The sequence below is a fragment of the Nannospalax galili genome, unplaced genomic scaffold (assembly GCF_000622305.1).
Source record: "Nannospalax galili isolate Female #2095 unplaced genomic scaffold, S.galili_v1.0 scaffold17, whole genome shotgun sequence".
In the NCBI taxonomy this organism is placed as follows: domain Eukaryota; kingdom Metazoa; phylum Chordata; class Mammalia; order Rodentia; family Spalacidae; genus Nannospalax; species Nannospalax galili.
In genome coordinates, this window is record NW_008342276.1 from 2,152,952 (window position 1) to 2,173,098 (window position 20,147).

At 39.9% G+C, this 20,147-nt stretch overlaps 1 protein-coding gene across 1 annotated transcript in view; it reads left to right on the forward strand.

Moving 5' to 3' along the window:
- Window positions 1-14,824, forward strand: part of Slc30a8 (solute carrier family 30 member 8) — a 28,816-nt gene extending 13,992 nt beyond the window's left edge. The window contains exons 4-8 of the mRNA XM_029565852.1: window positions 3,724-3,877; window positions 8,800-8,950; window positions 11,347-11,452; window positions 13,433-13,567; window positions 14,679-14,824. Of these exons, the coding sequence (XP_029421712.1) occupies window positions 3,724-3,877; window positions 8,800-8,950; window positions 11,347-11,452; window positions 13,433-13,567; window positions 14,679-14,824 (692 nt within the window). The remainder of the gene's footprint in view (window positions 1-3,723; window positions 3,878-8,799; window positions 8,951-11,346; window positions 11,453-13,432; window positions 13,568-14,678) is intronic.
- The last annotated feature ends 5,323 nt before the right edge of the window (window positions 14,825-20,147 follow it).

Here is a 20,147-nt window from a genome sequence, read left to right on the forward strand (position 1 = left end):
AGGAACTGCTAGTAACTGATGGCTGCTGGGAAGGAGAGACTCAGTCTCATCTAAGAGTGAGACTCTTAGTAGGCTGACCAGACCCCAATAGATGAACCCACTCCAAAGCACATTTGGGGACAAAACCTGACTCTATAGGCCTTTGTATATATATATATGCATATATCTTTATACTAGAGTACAGAAATTTTGTGGAAGAATTAGAAAGGAGTGTGCAAATACGGGAGGTACAAATAATATGATCAAAATATATTGTGTTAAATTCACAATAATAAAAAAAAGATATGAAAGAAACCATGTGAGGACTCATGACCAGACTTCAGTAAAAGGTATGGCTAGACACAGACCACAGCTTATATCTGACAATGTGCACTATAGGTTTTCAAGGTTAGAACATAGGAAATTCTGTATTCATGCTAAGCAGTTTATCAGTGCAGGTGTTTCAAATTGGCTTCCCTTCAACATTCAGAGAGAAATGAGGCAGTAAACAACAACAGGGAGTTTGTGACGATGAGATCCAAGAATGCTTTTACCTGTTCCTAAACCGAATTACACTTGGAAGCCATGCACCTTAGGTGGAGCACGTATCATTTTTCTACACAAATTTTTACATTCACTTGAGCCTTTCTGATACCATTAGTCAGAGCCATTTTGTAAATCTAGAGTGTTTTTTTAAATACAGGATGGGCTCAGAATTTTACACTGTTGTTAAGACTGTGTCACCTCAACCATGGAAATCTACAAGTCCTGCTATTTTAGAAGACCAGGACCATTCAATAAGACTCTTTGCTATGAGGTGAAATGTTTGGGATTACAGAGTATGATGTCAATACTGAGAACTTTAAATGTGGCTGCTGTGACTTAAGAACAATATTTTTTTATTTTATTTACTTTTTTCTTTTTGGTCTTTTTTGAGACAGGGTCTCCCAGTAGCCCCAGCTGGCTTGGAACTCAGTATGTAGACCAGGCTGGCCTTGAACTCACAGAGATTGCCTGCCTCTGCCTCTCGAGTGCTGAGATTAAAGGCATGCGCCACCACACCCAGCTCCTTTATCCACTTTTTAATTAAAAAACTCCACATGATTGGTGACTACCATATTAAGCATCCCCACCATAGACATAGTTCAGTCTATGAGCCCACAGGCTGGTCTGGCCAACTTGCTGACCTTGCTTGCCTGTTTCTTAGCAACCATGGAACATTTGTCCATTGTTTCTCACGTTTCTTTTCTAACTAGGTGCTTTAGGGTTCCTGTCCAATGTTCCACTATGACTGCTGATTCTTGCACTTGGTGTTTGGGCTTCATTCCTCTAGCTCTTTCTAAACATGAGCTTAGAGTGGAACATGCTCCATCTGTATATCCTGATTTGGATCCTTATGGGTAGGAAACATATCTACCATCTGTGAATCCAGTCTCTATTTCAAGATAACTGGAAATTCTTGGGCTTGATCCTTAACTTCTGAAAAGGAAGTTTTAAACAGTCTGGCTAATTAAATATTTCTTGAGAGTTTGCTGTATGTTGTATTAGTTTCCCAGAGCTGCCCTAATAGCATACTTCAAACTGGATGGCCCAGAGAGAAATTTATTATCTGAAAGTTCTGGTAAAACAGAAGTCTGAGATTAAGGCTTTAGGAAGGTGGGCTCCTTCTAAGGTCTGTCAGCAACAACCTGCTCCATGGTTTTCTCAACCTGCTGGTGGTTTACTGGCAAACTTTCTTGTTCCTTGGCTTGTAGATCTCTGCTTTAATCTTTGTCTCTGCACACTATGTGCAACCAACCATAATGGATCAGAACTTCCTGATTCCAAAATGACTGTGCCCTAACTAGTCATATGCAAAGACCTTATTTCCAAATAAAGTGACACTACAGGATATTGACAAATAGCATTTCCAAATACAAATTTTGGAGGGACAGACTTTAACCCACAGCATAAGCCAACTTGTACATATTTACTACGTTTTTACTTTATAGATAAAGAAACTGGCTCAAGGGGCTGGAGAGATTGCTCAGTGGTTAGGAGCACTGGTTATTCTTGCAGAAGACTGGGTTCAAATCCCAGCACCCACGTGGCACCTAACAAACATCCATAACTTCAGTTCCAGAGGATTCGAAGCCTTCTTCTATCCTCCCCCCATGCGCATTGCACAACACGGGTGCAGTTACATACGTGCAGGCATAACACTCTTGCACATAAAATAAAACAACCAAATGAAGAAATAAATAAAAAGAAAACTGGCTCAAATAGGTTAATTTGCTTGTGTAAAGCCACACAGGCAGTCAGTGCTATAGCATATACATCCGACACTTGAACTCAAGTCTTCAACATCTGTACCAGCACTTTGTGTAGCGTAAAAAATGTTCTATGGATGGACAATCGGATGGTTTTGAGCATGAACAAGAATCACACACACACCCTAATATGTTTTTAAAAATAAAATAGCATATCACATTTTTAATTTAATGGTTAACTTTTTTTTTTAGGAAAAAGCTAAGTGTAAGAATGTGTGTTTATGTGAGGAAAATATGAAACAGCTAAGACAAGGGGCACGTGAATATGACATCATAAAGACTGCCTATAGATGACTAAAGTCTGGGAAGCAATAGCCACATAGTGGGTAATAGTACACTGTTTTGCTTTAACAGGCAGAAATAATGGAAAGGGTGGGCTCTAGTTAGCTTTGTCAACTTGATGTAGCTTAGAGTCATCTGAAGAAGGAAGCCTTAATTGAGGGATTTTCCAGATCAAGTGGATCTGTAGGCATGCCTGGAGGATGGTCTTCATGGTTGATTGCTGTGGGAGAGCCCAGCCCACTGTGGGCAGCACCATTCCCCAGGAAGGTGGTCTTGGACTATATGGCTTCTGCTTCAAGTTCCTGCTTGAGTTCCTACCCTGAGTTCCCTCAATAATGGACTGTGATGGAGAAGTATAAGCCAAATGAACCTGCCCCTCCCCTTGCTTTGGGCAATGGTGTTTGTCACAACAGGAAGAAGACTAGGGAGATTGAAAAATGTACCTGACCACTGACTGTAGTTTCTAGACTCCTGTGGGTGTTCCGAACCCACCCACAAGGCTGACCAAGAGAACAGTGTGAGCATCTAATGACCACAGGCACTGTCTTCAAGAGCAGACTGAACTCTATTTCATCTCCAAATATTCATGCAAATGTCTCCTTTCTGATGTTTCTTTTCCTTGCCATTGCTCTTAAAAGGCAGAGTGCTGATGAGCCTCTGAGCTTGCCGCTGTGTTTATAATATGTTGGGTTGGCAAATGAAACTCATTTTCATCAAGTACCATCTGAAGCTTTCCCTTCTTACTATTTTATTTCACTAAAGGTGCTAGTGCTGGCAAGTCGTAAATGTTTTGTGGTGAAATTAAGTGTTTCTAAACACATTTTACACGTTGTGTCTCATTATTTCACCCCCCCAATAAGTTTCAATCATTTTAGCACCTGTGTAAGTTATATTCCCCGAGGAGAACAGAGAGGGCAGGCAGCAATTAATATGTTCTAAAAATTTGCTGGAAATTACTCAGTAATAGGGAGTGTAATGAATTCTGATGCTGGTGTTTTATGAATGCAACATGAAAGAAGCTCATCTTGGTTCCCAAATCCATTCACACTTGTGCTTCCTGAAGTAATGAAAGAGCCAGTATGAAGCCATTTTTTTCAGGATCATGAGTCATTCAGGTATTTTTCATGTTGCTTTTTGTGTATTTGAATCCTAGAGGTACTTGGTGCCCTGCTCTCTGTCCTTTGCATCTGGGTGGTAACTGGTGTGCTGGTGTACCTGGCCTGTGAACGTCTGCTGTATCCTGATTACCAGATCCAAGCTACTGTCATGATCATTGTTTCGGGCTGTGCAGTGGCAGCCAACGTTGTGTAAGTTACCCCATTCTAAGTGCCTTTATGACTTCTCTTCAATCCTATCTGGCCAATGGTTTGTTTCTTAAAAACTCTCCTATTTGTGAAGATGTTAAAGAACCATAGTGTCTCTAAGATTGAAAATAAGGCTGATTACTCTAAAGTGTTTTAAAAATATTTTCTTATTATTTTTATGTTATGTGTATGAGTGTATTGCCTGCATGTAAGTAAGTAAGTGTACCTATGTGTGCACTACCTATAGAGGTCAGAAAAGGGTGTTGGATTCCCTTGGAATTAGAGTTACAGATAGTTGTGAGTTGCCATGTCATTTCTGGGAACCAAACCTGGGTCCTCTGCAAGAGCAGCCAGTGCTCTTAACCACTGAGACACCTCTCCAGTCTTGATTAAAGAGTTTTTAAATATTGGCTTCTATTAGCTACCACTTTTAAAAGTTTCCCACAATGTTCACAACACTCCAACCTCACAGAGTAGGAAACTGAAGCTCAGTTATGTTAAATAGACATTGAACAGAATTTGCACCCAGATCCATAGACCCAGGTCTAGCTCCCAACCACTCTGCTCCCTCATATGTGTTGATGACTCCATATGGGATGGGGCCTCCAAATGGTTCGATTTTCATTAGGTAAGTAGATTATAAATTCTCAGAGAGCTGAGGTAAGAGAGGCCTTGGTATTACTGTGGTTCTGCTTCTACATTCAAGTTCTCCTTTGCACTATCTTAAAAAAGTGCTCATCACTTTTGTATATCTTATCTAAGCCAAAATTGGGATCTTTTCTTATAGTCTGTTTTATCTTTGTATCATGTGACCACATGAAAAGCTGTTTTAGGACAGCTCTCCCTTAAATGCACACTTGTTGGTTCATTCTCTTATTCAGGCAGTCTTCAATCAATCTTGTAGGAAATGACAAATGAAAGTCTTGTCTAGATTTACTTTTCTCTAAATGGAGCGCTTGATTGCTCAGAACAATGGAGTTTTGAGGAAAGGGTTTAATACTTCAAGTCTACTTTGTCCTACCTATTTGATCATCCAATTCTAGATTCTTACTTATAACTATCTCAATACTTATTATCTAGCCCCCAATGTACCTACCTACCTATCACCTGTGGTAGACAGAATCATGACCTGCCAAAGATTTCAACATCTCCAAACCTAAAACTTCTTAACAAATTCAGTTAAATACTGGATGGAATTTTTCAGACTTTTTTTTTAAGAGCAAGAGATCATGCTGGTTTTTTTAGGCAGGCCCTGAGGTCACAAAGACTCTAAAAAGATTAAGTCAGAAGAGCATAAAATGGAGATAATGCTTTACTGTTGGCATTAAGCATGTAGGAGGGGCCTGGAGCCATGGATTAAGTGGCCTTCTGAAGCAGGAAAAGGTAAGAAAAAAATCCTTCCCACCAGAGCATCCAGAAAGAATGAAATCCTTAAAACCTTCAGACTTTGCACCTCCAGAATTATAAGGTAATGGAGTCATGTTTTAAGTTCCTATGGCTTCAAGGTAATTTATTACTGAAGTAAAATGAAATTCACATACAGGTTGAGTGTTCTAGTTTGCCTTCAATTGCTGTTACAACACCCTTCGACCAATACCAACTTGGGGAGGAAAGGGAGCCATGGATTAATTTGTCTTACATCTCCCAGGTCACAGTTCATCAGGGAGCCCAAGGTAGGAACTCAAAGGCAGAACCTGGAAGCAGGAGCTGGAGCACAGGCCACGGAGGAACACTGCTTTTGGCTTGCTCCCCTGGCCCATGATCAGCCTGCTTTCTTATACAATACAGAACAACCTGCTCAGGTTGGTACCACCCACAGTGGGCTGGGCACTCCCACATCACTCCAAAAAAAAATAAAGAGAGTAACCCAAAAATGTGGTCACAGCCCAGTCTGATGGAAACAATTCCCCAGTTATGGCTCCCTTTACCCAGGTGTGTCAAGGTGACAACCAAATCTATCCAGCACATCGAGCATTCCTCATCCAAAGCCTAATCTGAAATCTGAAACTTTGGAGCATCAGTGTTTCAGGCTCCAAATTTTGGATCTTGAAGCATTATGAACTGTGAGATCAAGGATATTTAACTGGTAAATATTATATAAATACTTACAAAAAAAGACCCCCAAAAATCTAGAAACAAAACATTTAAAAACATTTCTAGTATCGGTTATATCAGATAAGAGACCCTTAACCTGTACCTATACTTTTCATATGCCTGTCTTGAAACACAAATTCATATGATTTATAAAGTAGGTTTTGACATGAAAGACCTGGCAGAGGTAAAATATTAGTGCTTTAAACAGGGTTTTTAAGAAACATCCTAGGAGGATCTTTGCACTTAGAGGATATGTTAGCATGTACAGTTTGAAAATGTCCCCTCGGGTCACTCCAAATATCTTACTTTCAGAATCCTCATTTTCTCACCTCTTAGTTTCTACCCAAAATATCTGAGCTAAATAGTTAAAAGAATGATACTTGATGATCTGCGGTCACTGAATAGATCTGATCTACGAGTTAACCTGAAACTATGCTTCATATCGGAATTGGAAGAAAGTGTGGGAAGATGGATGTGGATCTATTGTCTCTAGGAGATAGGTACTCCAGAGCACGTGTTCTGCCGCCTGGGAGTCAATAATACCATCTTTGCATAAGGAGAACAGTGCATCCTTAAGGCAGCAGGAAGAACTAAAGTATTAATAATTTCTAGAGAGTCACCTGACGCATAAGTTGTGTCAACGCTACACAAAGATGAAGGATATACATAGCTAACTATCACATTAATCTGAGACTTTAATGATGAAGCTTGTTGTTCACAATAGATACTATTGAGATTTTCTTTTTACTGTAGCTGCTTCTGACCTTAATATTGGAAGTACTTTTCATACTTAGAAAGACAACAGAATTGAGAAGCTCTACCTCCCCCCAGCAAGCAAGCAGGTAGTTATTTATGGGCAAAGGCACTGAGTGGCTACAATGTTTCCTCCAGGAACTGAGATTACAGGTTTCAAATGCTGCTAGATACTGTATTGTCTGGATATATACAGCTATAAGAGCTGCAATTTAGAAGTAAAGTATTCCTTGGAAACCCCAAATCAGGACAGAAAGTTCCAGTAGAAATTGGGAAGAGATTCTCTGAAGAATGTTGTAGACAGAGCCTTAAGGCTATGTCAGGTGAAGATTTTTCTGCATAATCTGTGATTTCAGTTCAGTTGTTATATTTCTCTAAACTAGACTCCTCCACGGGTGCCACCCACAGTGGTGATTTCTAGTAGATATAAATATAAATACAAGGATGCGCGCGTGCACGCATGGGTGCGTGTGTGTGTGTGTGTGTGTGTGTGTGTGTGTGTGTGTGTGTATAATCCCTGCAGTTTCCATTAAAAAGATATGTTGAGGAGGAAACAAGCCTAGTTTATGCACATACGTTTAACAGTGCCTAAGTATAAGTTCCTAAGTAAGTTTCTCCCACTGTTTTAAAACAAAATAAGGAAAAGAATTAAGTGACAATGTAATGAACGTATATGGAAGATGGAAGGTCTACGACTGCCAGCCAGGCCAGGCTGTTTGGAGAGCCTGAAATGGTAACATAGTTGACAGTGAATTGCTGCCTAAACATCAATGATCTGAAAACTGAATTATGGAATGATCAAATTTCACTAGATAGCTGTGATTCTACTTTTGGTGATAGCCTGAGATTCAACAAAAAGTTTTCCTGAAAATGATTAGGATGCTTGGCATCCCAGTTACTAAGTCTGATTTTTTAAACCTGTATTCTAAATTGTTCAGAAAGAGTTTCTAGCAAACATTTCTTATTGATCACCAATAAAAGACTCATTTGCTTTTAGTATAGCATTCTTAAGATGAGGGTAAATAGAACCAGGTACATCAGATATAGTACTTATTATTTTACCATTTTACTTGAAAAAAAAAATAAAATATGCAATTTGTCATATATGTACACACATATATATATATATATATATAAATGATTTTATAAAACATCAGTGGATTTCAGTCTCCGGGTAAACAACTGCATAAACAGATACATTGCTCTCATCATTGGACATTAGAAAATCATTAAGATTTCAAGTAATCATGCAAACAAACGAATTAAGTAAAATGAAAAATTTAATCCAACTTTGGGGTCAGCAGGGATATCTCAGTCAGTAAAGAGCTTGTATCATGGGATGAAGACCTGACTTTCATCTCTAGAACCCACAGAAAAATGCCAGGCATGATGGTACATGCTCATAATCCCAATCCTGGGATGGTAGAGACAAGATGATCATGCTTAGCTGGACCAATAAGTCTCAGGCCAGCGAGAGACCCTGCCTCAAAAACAAGGGGGATAGATCCTGAGAAATGATACCCCCTGGCCTATGCATTCATACACACTTGCATACATATGAGCACCTGTATATACATTAAGCATATGAACAAGCACCATAAATGAATAAACAAATAGCACAATTTTTATGAATTCACTACTTCCATTGGATTTTATATTTCTACTATTTCTCTTCAGTTGAAATTGATGCTTTTAGTCAAGCTGTACCAAAGTCGAATTGTACATTTAGATCATTGTCTGACATCTAGAAGAATGAGATTTAGCCTCTTCATTGTCAAATGTATAATTTTCATCAACCCAATGATGCTTTCCAGTTTTACTATGGAACAGAACAACATTTCCTAGGTGAATTATTGAGAAACCTAAGGTGACTGTTTGAAGTTTGTCCTTGTGTGAGTTTGAAAAAGTTCTATGATTTACTTGTGCTCAAACATCAGTACAAAATGGTATACTTTAAAATGCTGATATTTTAATTCCTCGACAGTTTGGATAATGCATGCTGCTGCTGACTACCTCGTTATGCTGCATAGGTTTTTAAAGGCTTACTTATATTCCAAGAACATTGTTCTCTCTTTCAGACTAATGGTGGTTTTGCACCAGCAGCGCCTTGGCCACAATCACAAGGAAGTGCAACCTAATGCCAGTGTTAGAGCTGCTTTCGTGCATGCCCTTGGCGATGTATTTCAGAGCATCAGTGTGCTAATTAGTGCTCTCATCATCTACTTTAAGGTGAGTGTGTTTAAGTTTACTTACCATCATAGTAATTATAGGGATGAGATAGCATAGAAGAATTATAGGGGTGAGATAGCATAGGAGACTCTAGATAGTAATACTTAAATATTACCAACATTAACAGCCTATATTTACCTGTATAAACTACTTTGCAAAGACCTCAGTCTTCCCCAAATGTTAAGAGCTGTGTCTTTGTTTGCTGGGCTTTGGGTCTTTCAAGAAAGTAATTCCTTTTGTTTGTGGTATTAAGAATGAAAGCCAACTCTCATTAGTGAGGCTTCCATGTACATCAGAGTGTTATACACACAGAAGGCCTCAACTGGCCAAGTTTTGGAGAATAAGAGACTGCAGAGTGTAGGATGGGACTCCTGTACGGAACCTCATGCACCCATGGCTCAGGGACCATTGCAGAAGAGGAGGTAGAAAGGTTGTAAGAGCCAGGGCTGGTTCATGAATGTATGATGTGGAGGCTTCCAGGCCAATGGAGGCTTGCTCATGTGCATCTGTGGCAGTGGTGGTGTGCAACATGGCACCCATGTCAGCTCAGTTAACAAGGGCCCAAAGGGGAGGAGAGAAATAGGTGGCTTGTCAGCACTAGATTGAGAACTACTTGAGACTGGTTGTTGCTGGGTGAGGGGGAGTATGACTTACATATGACAACTGGGTGGGCTGACTAGACTCTAGTTGACTCATTTACACTGAAGGACATTTGGGTATAACCACCTGAATGAATAGGACATAGCATGTATGGCAGAGTGCATAGGATTCAGTGGGGGGGCATGGATGTGGGAGGGGGTCTGGATGTGAGGGGAAAATATTGTATGAAATTTTAAAAGCTAAATAAAAAACAAAGAAACAACAATAACAACAAAAAAGAATGAAAGCAATGGAACCATGGACACGTTAGGTTCCTTAGGTTGCAAGCAACAGAAGACCATTCAGGAAAAGAAATGCACTTACTGGTTGAAATTTATGGAATGAACTCTGGGATGGAAATCAAGGTAGAAATAAGGGTAAATTTATATATTTATATTCAGAAATGATACAACTTCTATCCTAGGTCCCATATTAAAATAAACGTTTCTAGCCATGCATTTTACCTGTTCTTCCTGATGATAGTCACGTTACTGGGAGGGGGAGTCCAACTGACTGTCCCTGGGGCTTAGCTGGGGAAGGCAGAGCACATGATTCACTTTCCTGCTGACATTCAGTCCAAGAGAAGCTTGTTTCCCACAAAGCAGGGCTCTAGCCCAAAATGAGAGTGGGGAAGTGTCTCTGACTCTAAACAAGTAAATATTCACTAGCAGATGTGGCAGACAGGGCACAGGAGCATTCAGCTCTGCCTTCCTAAAGTGTCATGATACTATGATTGTCCAATTTGGGGTGACAGGTCTACTTTTCCTATAGTGTGAAAATGTGTAAGTAAATGGGGCTGGAGAGATGGTCAGCAGTTAAGAGCACTGGCTGCTGTTGCAGCAGACCCAGGTTCAGTTCTAAGCATTATTATGGCAGTGAACAACATTCTGTATCTCCAGTTCCAGGGGATCCTATGTCCTTTTCTGGCCTCTGCTTGCATTGCATACATGTGGTGACCCTACATACATACAGGCAAACCCCTCATACACATGAAATAAAAAATTTGAAATTTTTAAAATGTGAGTAAATTATAATTAAAAGCAAAAGATATCTGAACTCAGGTGTGAAAATGTTCTTTGGATGCTTCAAATAAAAGGCAAAGATATCTTAAAGTCGTAAGTATTAAGAGTTTGAGAGTTCCTTCACAAAGGTTAATGCTACATTTCCTAAGAGAAGTGGGGCATGGGCATTTCTGTGACACTGAACTTCATAACGGGAAGCATAGCAGATGTTTCACCCTGACGCCAAGGGTGCCAGTGGCGAGATAGGTCAAGAATGAGACCTTGGCTTATTCTTTAAAGACTGTGTCAAAAATATCTGCCTCAAGTGCCATATAGGAGAGGATTAAATATACACAACCTCTGAAATAAATGATACCCGTTTTCCTCTCCATAATTAAGGTTGAAAAGCATTGTATAGTGGAAGCATCTTTGTACTCATTTTCATGACTAGAGTGTGCTCATATTAATTTGAGAAATGTTAAATCAGGCCTTTTGAGAGTACTTAAGAATATGTTTCACTTTAATTTTTAAGTTATGGAGAAAGCATTTCTAGAAAGCAGCCCACATTTTTAGTTACTAGAAATTTAAAACCAAAAAGGATTGAGTTTTGAAGAACACTGTTCTGCCTTTGAGTTGAATGCTGAGTATCAGGAGGGTAAATTGGGTGATGGAAAAGGGATGTTTACTTATTTCATTAACTAGGCTTTCTTAATAGAAAGTTTGAATTCAGTTAACCAAAGCTCCCGTGTTTTCCAGCCAGACTACAAAATTGCTGATCCAATTTGCACGTTTATTTTTTCCATCCTGGTTTTGGCTAGCACCATCACCATCTTAAAAGACCTCTCCATCTTACTCATGGAAGGTAGGAGTGATTTCATTATTATTCCTAGGACTGATGCTTTATTTTCTTTTGATCACAAAATGGAATGACTGTAAGGCAAGTCCATGTTAATTTGTACTATCAGGAAAAATTAACGTGATAAGAATTTTTTATATTTGATTTTTACTTTTATGAAACAAATAAGAAAAACTGAGTTCTACATATACTTCTATGATTTTAAATTCCATCTCACATAGAAGAATATTAAGTATAAACACTAAATATAATGTTAGAGGGAAATACTGAAAAAGTATAAACTTCTTTCTTATTCTCAAGCATACCTGGAAAGGTGAAGAAAGATAAGAAGAATCTATTTCCCAGGAAGGATTATAACCTTTGAGTCTCATGTGTCACAAAGTACAAGGACACTAGGGTGATACTCGTGCATTTGTCTGGCAGGTGTTTAGTGAACTCTTCCAGACTGTGTGGTTAAAACTAAACTTACAAAGGTGAGAAAACCAGGGAATAACTCTATCCACCTGGAGCTGTACTTCAGTGAGAGGAGGACGAGATTATCCAAACAGTGAGAGAGAAATAGAACTACAAAGAAGAGGTGTGGGGCTTTAACACCACTGGCAACAGGGCCAGGGGCAGCCAGGGAAATGAGGATTTGGCTCACTCTTAGCCAAGAGTAGGACCTTTTGCTTGTTAACCTTGGTACCTACAGTCAGAGTACAGGTTTTCCAGCTTGCCTGGCTCCTTGGTCTTCTAGGCAATCAGGAATAGATGACAAAAGTAATTCTTACTGTCAAGAAAGTAGCTCTTAGGGGCTGGAGAGATGGCTCAGCAGTGAGGAGCACTGACTGCTCTTGCAGAGAACCCAGGTTCAGTTCCCAGCACTCACACAATGGTTGAAAGCCACATGTAACTTCAGTTCCAGGGGATCTGATACCTCTTCTGACTTTCTTGGGCATTACACACATAGTGTACTTATTTATTCATAGGCAAAACATTCATACACATAAAATAGGAATAAATCAAAAGTTTTTCAAAAAATGAAATAAATAAAAATTTAAACGCAGCTGATTGGCTCATAGACATCCCATCTTCCTGTGTTTCTAACATGATGCCTTTAGAAACAAAAACCAAATTATTATAGTTTGTGACCCAGGAGTGCTGACTTGTGCAACTAAAATGGTGGAAAATTTGCAAACCAAATAATACGGCATTACAATGTTGCCTCTCCTATTAATACACAGTGAGTGCATGGAGTGACTTACTGCATAACCAACATTTGTACAGCATTGTAATTTACAAGGAACATTTTCTAAGAGTTCCTCACATAATTCTATAGTCTATACATTACTCTTATCACTGTGTTTTTACCACAAATAGGCTGAGGATTATATAGTAATTATAGTCAGAATGCTAATTTTAAGATTTATTGATACCAAAGTACATGCTGTTTTATTTTGCTTTGAAGAGTATGTGCAAAGATAATTAGGAAAAACCTTGTTAATTTAATAATATGCTGAGGATGATTACTGTTGTTGGCTATTGCTTGGTAAATTCTACAGTTATGCTGTTGGTGAACTTTGGATTGATGGAAAACCCTTGGACAGAGTCAGATTTTTAAAAAATATATTTTATTTATTATTTTTATTTTATGTGTATGCGTGTATTACCTGCATGTAAGTAAGTGCACATGTGTCATGCAATGCCTGCAGAAGACAGAAGAGGCTGTCAAATCCCCTGTAATTGGAGTTATAAACAGTCGTTAGCTGCCATGTGGGTGCTGGGATTTGAACCCGGGTCTTCTGCAAGAACAACCAGTGTTCTTAACCACTGAGCCATCTTTCCAGCCCGAGAGTCAGATTATTAAATGTTTGAAGCACAAGCCAAAGAAAGGAGTAGGTGCAGGTCCATATCCTGGGAGGACTTTGCAGCCCATTAGCCATCCAGTGGGACTGTGGGCAGCATTTTAGATAAGTAACAACAGGGTCACCTTCTGTCCTTTGTCAGGTGTACCAGAGGGCCTGAGTTATAACAGCGTGAAAGAGCTTATCCTTGCGGTTGATGGTGTGCTGTCTGTGCACAGTCTGCACATCTGGTCTTTAACAATGAACCAAGTGATTCTCTCTGCTCATGTTGCTACAGGTCAGTGAGTTTTGTAAACACCCCAGGCAAGATTTACTCCATGCCCTGGAAAGTCAGTAATTTCTCTTCTCTTTGTAGAGTTGCCCTTCATGTCTATTGTCTGTCAAAACAAGTGTAAAGTGTGTTGTATTATCCAGCACCTTTGAAAACCAACCCACTTATCAAGGTTGTCATAGCAACAGAGATCCCAATGACATACTCAGGACTGACTACTACTAGATAGACAGTACAAAGGGCTAAAATATCTCCCCAACTGCAAGGCTGTGGCCTTAGAAAAGATGACTTCATCTGTTTGGCTTGGTACCCTCTCAGTCTAGGTAATAGGAATGGATTCAACAACAAAAACAGATCTCAATTGCCTATCTCCTGTGTTACTTTCCTTGCCTAATAATAAAGATAAAAGGAAGAAGGAGACATAGGCCTCACCCTTAAAGTTCTATGGGAACATCAGTGACAGTCATTTGAAGGCTGCACTCAGGTGTCTTATGTTCTCCAAAAGGCTGGGATCCAGCATCAGAGAATTTCCAGCATCCTCTGCACCACAAGTGGAAGAGTTCAGTAAATACGTTCCTGTGGAGGGGATTTTACAGTCTCCGGATGCTATTTGGAACAAGGAAAAGGATGGCAGTGAGGGTTGCTGCTCTAAGGAAGGTCTATGGGGAGCTCTAAACGCTTCCTGGTTCCTGTCATTATCCTTGATATAAATTCTGATTAAATCCAAGGGCTGCAACCCAGCGTTCCATGGGGGATGGTGTGCAGAGCTGTATAAGACATAATAGCTCTGTCCCAGCTACTTCCAAGGCTTGTGACTCTTTCTGTAGGAAGCTCTCAGGAGTGCCAGACTCCAGAGGTAACTGTGGGCAAAAAGAGTTTCCACAGTGAAGGGCACTTTGTTGCATCAAAATGCCCCCACATTGTTGTCAGAGCCAACTGCTTCTTTTGAGTGCTCGCCTGCCCTCTCCCTATCTTCCAGCCCCCAAACAGATACTTGAAGCTGAAATTAGCTCCTGCCTCTGTGTGTGTGTGTGTGTGTGTTTGTGTGTGTGTGTGTGTCCGCACGCGCACATGCATGTCCATCATTGCTAATCTCCCTGTGGTTTTGTGTCAACAGCGCCCAGCTGGGACAGCCAGGCAGTGCGGACACAGATTGCTCGAGCCCTCAGCAGTCACTGTGCCATGCACTCTCTCACCATTCAGATAGAATCTCCAGCAGACCAGGACCCCAACTGCCTTTTCTGTGAAGACCCACAGGACTAGCTCAGCCACACTGTCAGCTTCTTGTGTGTCATAGTCCATGACAGGCTGCTGTAAAGTTTCTGGAACACAGAATAAAGCAACCAGAGGAAGAAATTTGAGAAGAGAACGTGCATTTTCTTCTTTATTTAGCTCCATCTACCATGAATGAAGATGAGTTTAGATCCATCAGTCTCTTGCATTATAGACTCACCAGTAGCTGTGTTCAATCACAGAAACGTGTATAAATTACTCCTTATCAGGGCTGAAATAACAGATGTTTATAACCACAGGCATTTAAAGGTTCACTTCCTTGCAATAATGCTTCCTGAGAATGAAATCATACAGTAGAATTCAGGAATGCCTTCTCATGAATCCCTGGCAGGGACAGAGTCACAAAGCTTCCCCCAAGCATGATAAACAAATATTATAAAAGCCTCAATTGGGACAAAAGAGAATCTGGAGCCATTAGAACTTAGGTTTTCAACCATCCTCGGTGAGACAGCTACTATTCACAGAACAGGCTAGAACTTCTCTCTCTTAACTTGTATGAAAATTATGTTGCTATATGTCCAAAACTATTGAATTATATTTCTCTTCACAAAGGGCCTGATGTCATCATTTGAATGAGGAATGTCTCCTATAGGCTCATGTATTTGAATACCTGGTCCCTAGTTGGTGATGCTATTTGTGTGAGGTTATGAAACTTTGAGGACTCAGAGTCATTCTGGAGAAAGCACGTCACTGGTGTCTGGCTTTGAGACTCTATAGCCTTTCCCCACTTCAACTTCCCTCACGCTGCTTCCTGCATGTAGATGAAATGTGAGCACTCGGCTTCTTCCTCCTGCTGCTGTGCCTCCCGCTGTCATGGACATCTAGTCCTTTGGAACTGTAAGCCAAGATAAACTCTTCCTTAAGTTGCTTTTAGTCATGGTATTTTATCACAGCGATAGAAAATTGAATAAGACAGCCTGGGCAAAAGAAAATTCTGAATTACTTTTGAATCTCTTCATAAAGTGTAACAATAATGCAAGAAAACAAGGAGGCACAGAGAGGGATAGTTCTTATTCCAGGTTGCACAGAGAGGAATTCAGGGGCAGAACTGAGTTAACTCTCAGGTTTTAGATATTTATGGAGCACCACTGCTCAATTGCTATACTTTTCACTTCATTTCATTATAACAACTCAGAGAAGATGGGATGAATACTTAATATTATGCAGATAGAACGTAAAGGCCAAAGAGGTTAAGTAACGAAACCACTGTTATTTCTTCATTCATTCAAAAATATTTTTTCAATGTATATTTTAATTGAATTTTGTGCATTTCGTACAATACATCTTATCATATTTAGATCCCTCCCTCATCTGTTACCCCCATAGCCTGCTTACAGAATTTTATGCATTCTGTTGTGTATGTTAAGGCTTATCCAGTCAAGCTTGTGAACCCAGATGTCCCTTGGTATGAGTTCAACCACTGGAGCATATTCACCCTATCTAGAGTCACTCCCTTAAAGAATATCAGCTTTCCCTCACCTAGCAGTGATTGGCTGCCAGTAGTTCCTCAGCTAAAGCTGATTTCAGGCACGGGATGAGGACTGGGGAATGAAGGCTGCGAAGTCTGTAAACGGGTGGTTATATCTGGTATGTTATAGATGTTTATAGAGTCTTGAGGTAGGGCAGAACACCAAACAGTGAGAGGGAATGAACATCCTAGCTTGATTCTTTACTCCCTTCCATATAAAGCCACAGTCTAGTTGGATTAAGGACCCATCTTTATGTTTGCATTGATGCTGAATTTCCTTCCTAAATCCCATTATCATAGTTGGATTATATTCTACCCTCTTAAGAGTCCACCAGGGGCTTTAAAAGTCAACACAAGGTTTTTTAGGGATATTGGTGGGGCTATTGAAACCACATCTGTGAATGAAGACAACATGACTTTTGCCTTCATAAGCTGCATTCCTTTGTGGGGAGGATATACACTATATAAATGAACAGGGCTGAGAAATAGTACAAGGAATAGCCAGTGATGTGAAGGAAGAGAGGCTGTTAAACTGGGCCAGTTAATGAAGAGTTTCTCTGAGAAAACAGCAGCTAAGTTGAGATGGGCACAAAAAATATGTGCCAGTCATGTGAAATGTGAGAGGAGACATGTTCAGAAGAAGCAACGATATGAGTGAGCACACTGAAGAATCTGGCTAGTTTGAGGACGGTCCCGGGTGCAAAAGTACATTAACAGGGTAAGTTAAAGAGCAAGAAAGACATGGAGCAGGAGACAGAAGCCAAATCAGAACACACCACCTTTTAAAATTTTTATTTATTTATTTTTATTTTATGTATATGAGTGTACTTATTGCCTGCAAGGATATAAGTGCACCCATGGCTTGCAAAGCCCACAGGGGCCTGAAGAAGGCATCAGATTCCCTGGAACTGGAGTTATGGATAGTTATTAGCAGTCATGTGGGTGCTGGCAATAGAACCTGGGTCCTCTGCAAGCTTAGCAGCCAGTGCTCTTAACTTCTGAGCCATCTCTCCAGCCCCATGAGATCTATTTTATCCTGAAGTTTACTTATGCCACTTTGAATACATGTTTTTCTTGTGTTCTCCCCCTACCCCCTGTAATCTGTGCCAACAACCAGCCATTATTTCAGAAGTGTGTGCAAATGATGAGTCTGGAGTCTGCATTTTTCAAAAGAATAGAGTGGATAAATTAAAAGGCAAAGGGCTGACAGTGGTTCCTTGATGTAGCCTGTCCATGACTCAGCATGGCAGTGACACTATTCACACACAGCCATGAACTTGACACCATCTCTACGAGTCTGGCTAAGGAAAGAGAAAACTTGAACTAATTGAAAAGGTAGTGATCTGGTAAAAGATGTCCCTGGGTTATTCCATTAAAAGCAGAGCTATGAAAGAGAGGACATGTTGTGGTGTGGGTGGAATAAGAGACTGCAATGGAGGGAAGAGCACAAGACAATGAGAAAACATGACTTCCACCACTTTCTGTTTCTTTCTAGATCTCTAATCTTGAACTAGTTCTATTTTCTGAGATTTAGATTCTGTTGTTACAGAGAAATTTTTATGAGCTTCATGGAATAATAAACATATTTAACAAGGTCTTTTCCATGGTAAACAGTCCAATTCCTAGTCTCTGAACCTCAGCACTATTTGTATTCTCATATATATATATATAAAGTCTGATTTGTGTCCCCAAATGTCTCTTCAGTGCGGGTTAATCCACTGGGCCCACTAAGAATCCCATCCCTGTAAGACACTGTCTCTCCTATTCCAAGCAGCTATCAATTGTCAAAAGTTCCTTAGATTGGTTTAGGTTTTCTTACCCATTTCCTCATGTGTATGCTGGGATGTTTTTCTGGTTTGAACTTGCATAGGACTTGTACATGTTGTCACCATCATGTGAGTTCACATGTGTAATTGACTGCTATCTGGAAGATTCTGTTTCCTTGTGCTCATCCACCTTCTGTGTCTCTACCCTTTTGCCTTCTCTTCTGCAATGAACCCTGAGACTTGGGAAGCAATGGTTTGAAATAGGTGTTCTAATCAAGGATAAGCACTCTGTGGTATCTTGCTTTCTGTACATTGTCTAATTGTGGGTTTCTCTGTTAATCACCATCTACTATATAAGGAAACCTCTCTGGTGAGAGTTGAGAAATGCATTCATCCTATGTGTAGAGGTTGCATTGAAGATGTGTCACTTAGAGTTAAGCATCTCACAACACATCTATATTTAACAAGTTCTTGAACTGTGCAATAGTCTCCATCTGTTGCTAAAAACAAGTGTCTTTGATGAGGGGTGGAAGGTATACTTGTCTGTAAATATGAGGATGTATATTCAGAATAAAGTAAGAAATTACTTTGGTCTATGGATGTTGCAAAAGTAGGTTATTCTCTAGGATCTATGACCTCTCCAGTCATGTGTATTTGGCAATGCTTACAGTACCACACATTAGTTCCCTCTCACTAAGTGGGCTTTAACACCAATTAGAAAGCTGTTGATTATCCTCAAGATAAAAGTGCCATATCTGCACCAATAGGGATACTTTGCTGGGCCAGTCATTATTGTTTGTTAGGCTTTAGAGTTGGGTAGGACCATTGAGAGGCTTTCTCCCTTGGCAGCTTGTATAGTATCTTCTGATACCATGAGAGCTAGTCTTCAGAGAGGAGGCTTTCAGGTAAATTCCAGCTTGATTTCTCCAAGTTCTGTGCCCACACTGTGGCCTGTCTTCAGCAATAAGGTCTATATCTTCAACTTCTAGGAGACAATCAAGGGCTGTAGCAGTAGCCTGTGTTATTCTGGGAATCTCTTGAACTACCCTCACCAACAACTTGAAGAGAGGTTTCTTCTGCCTGGCACTGTAGTTTTTGTTGTATAGCCTTCAGCTATACACATACACTTGTATATTTATTGTGTGTATTTTTCAGTAGGATTTTGAAGTAATACATTTCCCTCTGGTTTTTCATGCCATCTAAGAACTATTTATTTCTTCTTTCACTCTCCCTGTATAACCTTCCCTCACAGTAATCTTTATTCCTTCATCACCTCTTGATGATAAATCCTTTTTAGTTTTACATTCTAACCTGCTAATTAACAGGACATTAACTTATTATTAAAATCTCATAAAGACACTATTCAAAAGAAAGTATTTCCACCTCAGAGTGTTTATATCTTGGAACCCACGAAAGAATTTGGTTGTAGGAAACTAGAGATCTTCAAGAAGGGTGTAGAAAATTTTTGGAGTAAGCTCTTCAAGTTAGTGACACTGCAATTAACCTAAAAGGAGGGAATGATGGAAATACAATTAACTCAGTGACTCAACAAGCATGATCTGAGCACCCGCTTTGTAACAAGCATTGTCTGGACAATGGTGTTATAGAGAAGAATTTGATACAGTGAATGATTCTAAACCACAGTGTGCAACTCATATCTCCTTTGGAGAATCTATTAATATAACGATGTACAGGTCAATGTCTGGGAAATCTCAAGTCTGTAGCCATGACTTATAATATGGACTCCTGCATTTGTTTAAATTACCCAGAGATGGTTCTAAAAAGAGCCAGAATATGGAAGAACCTCAGTCATAGGAAACCACTAAGGAGGAGAGTGAGGCACACACTTAAAGACAACAGCATCTCATATTACAGGGATGAGATGAGGTAGAATGGGAAATGGTGAGAGCTGATGAATGAGCATCAAGGCTTTGTGTCATCAGGGTGACAGTCATACTGAACTTTGAATTTTATATGGAGGGTCTCCAAGTAGAAAAGAATAAACCATTCTAGACAAAGAGAAAACAGTGAGCAAAACACATTGGTGCTTATCTGTTAG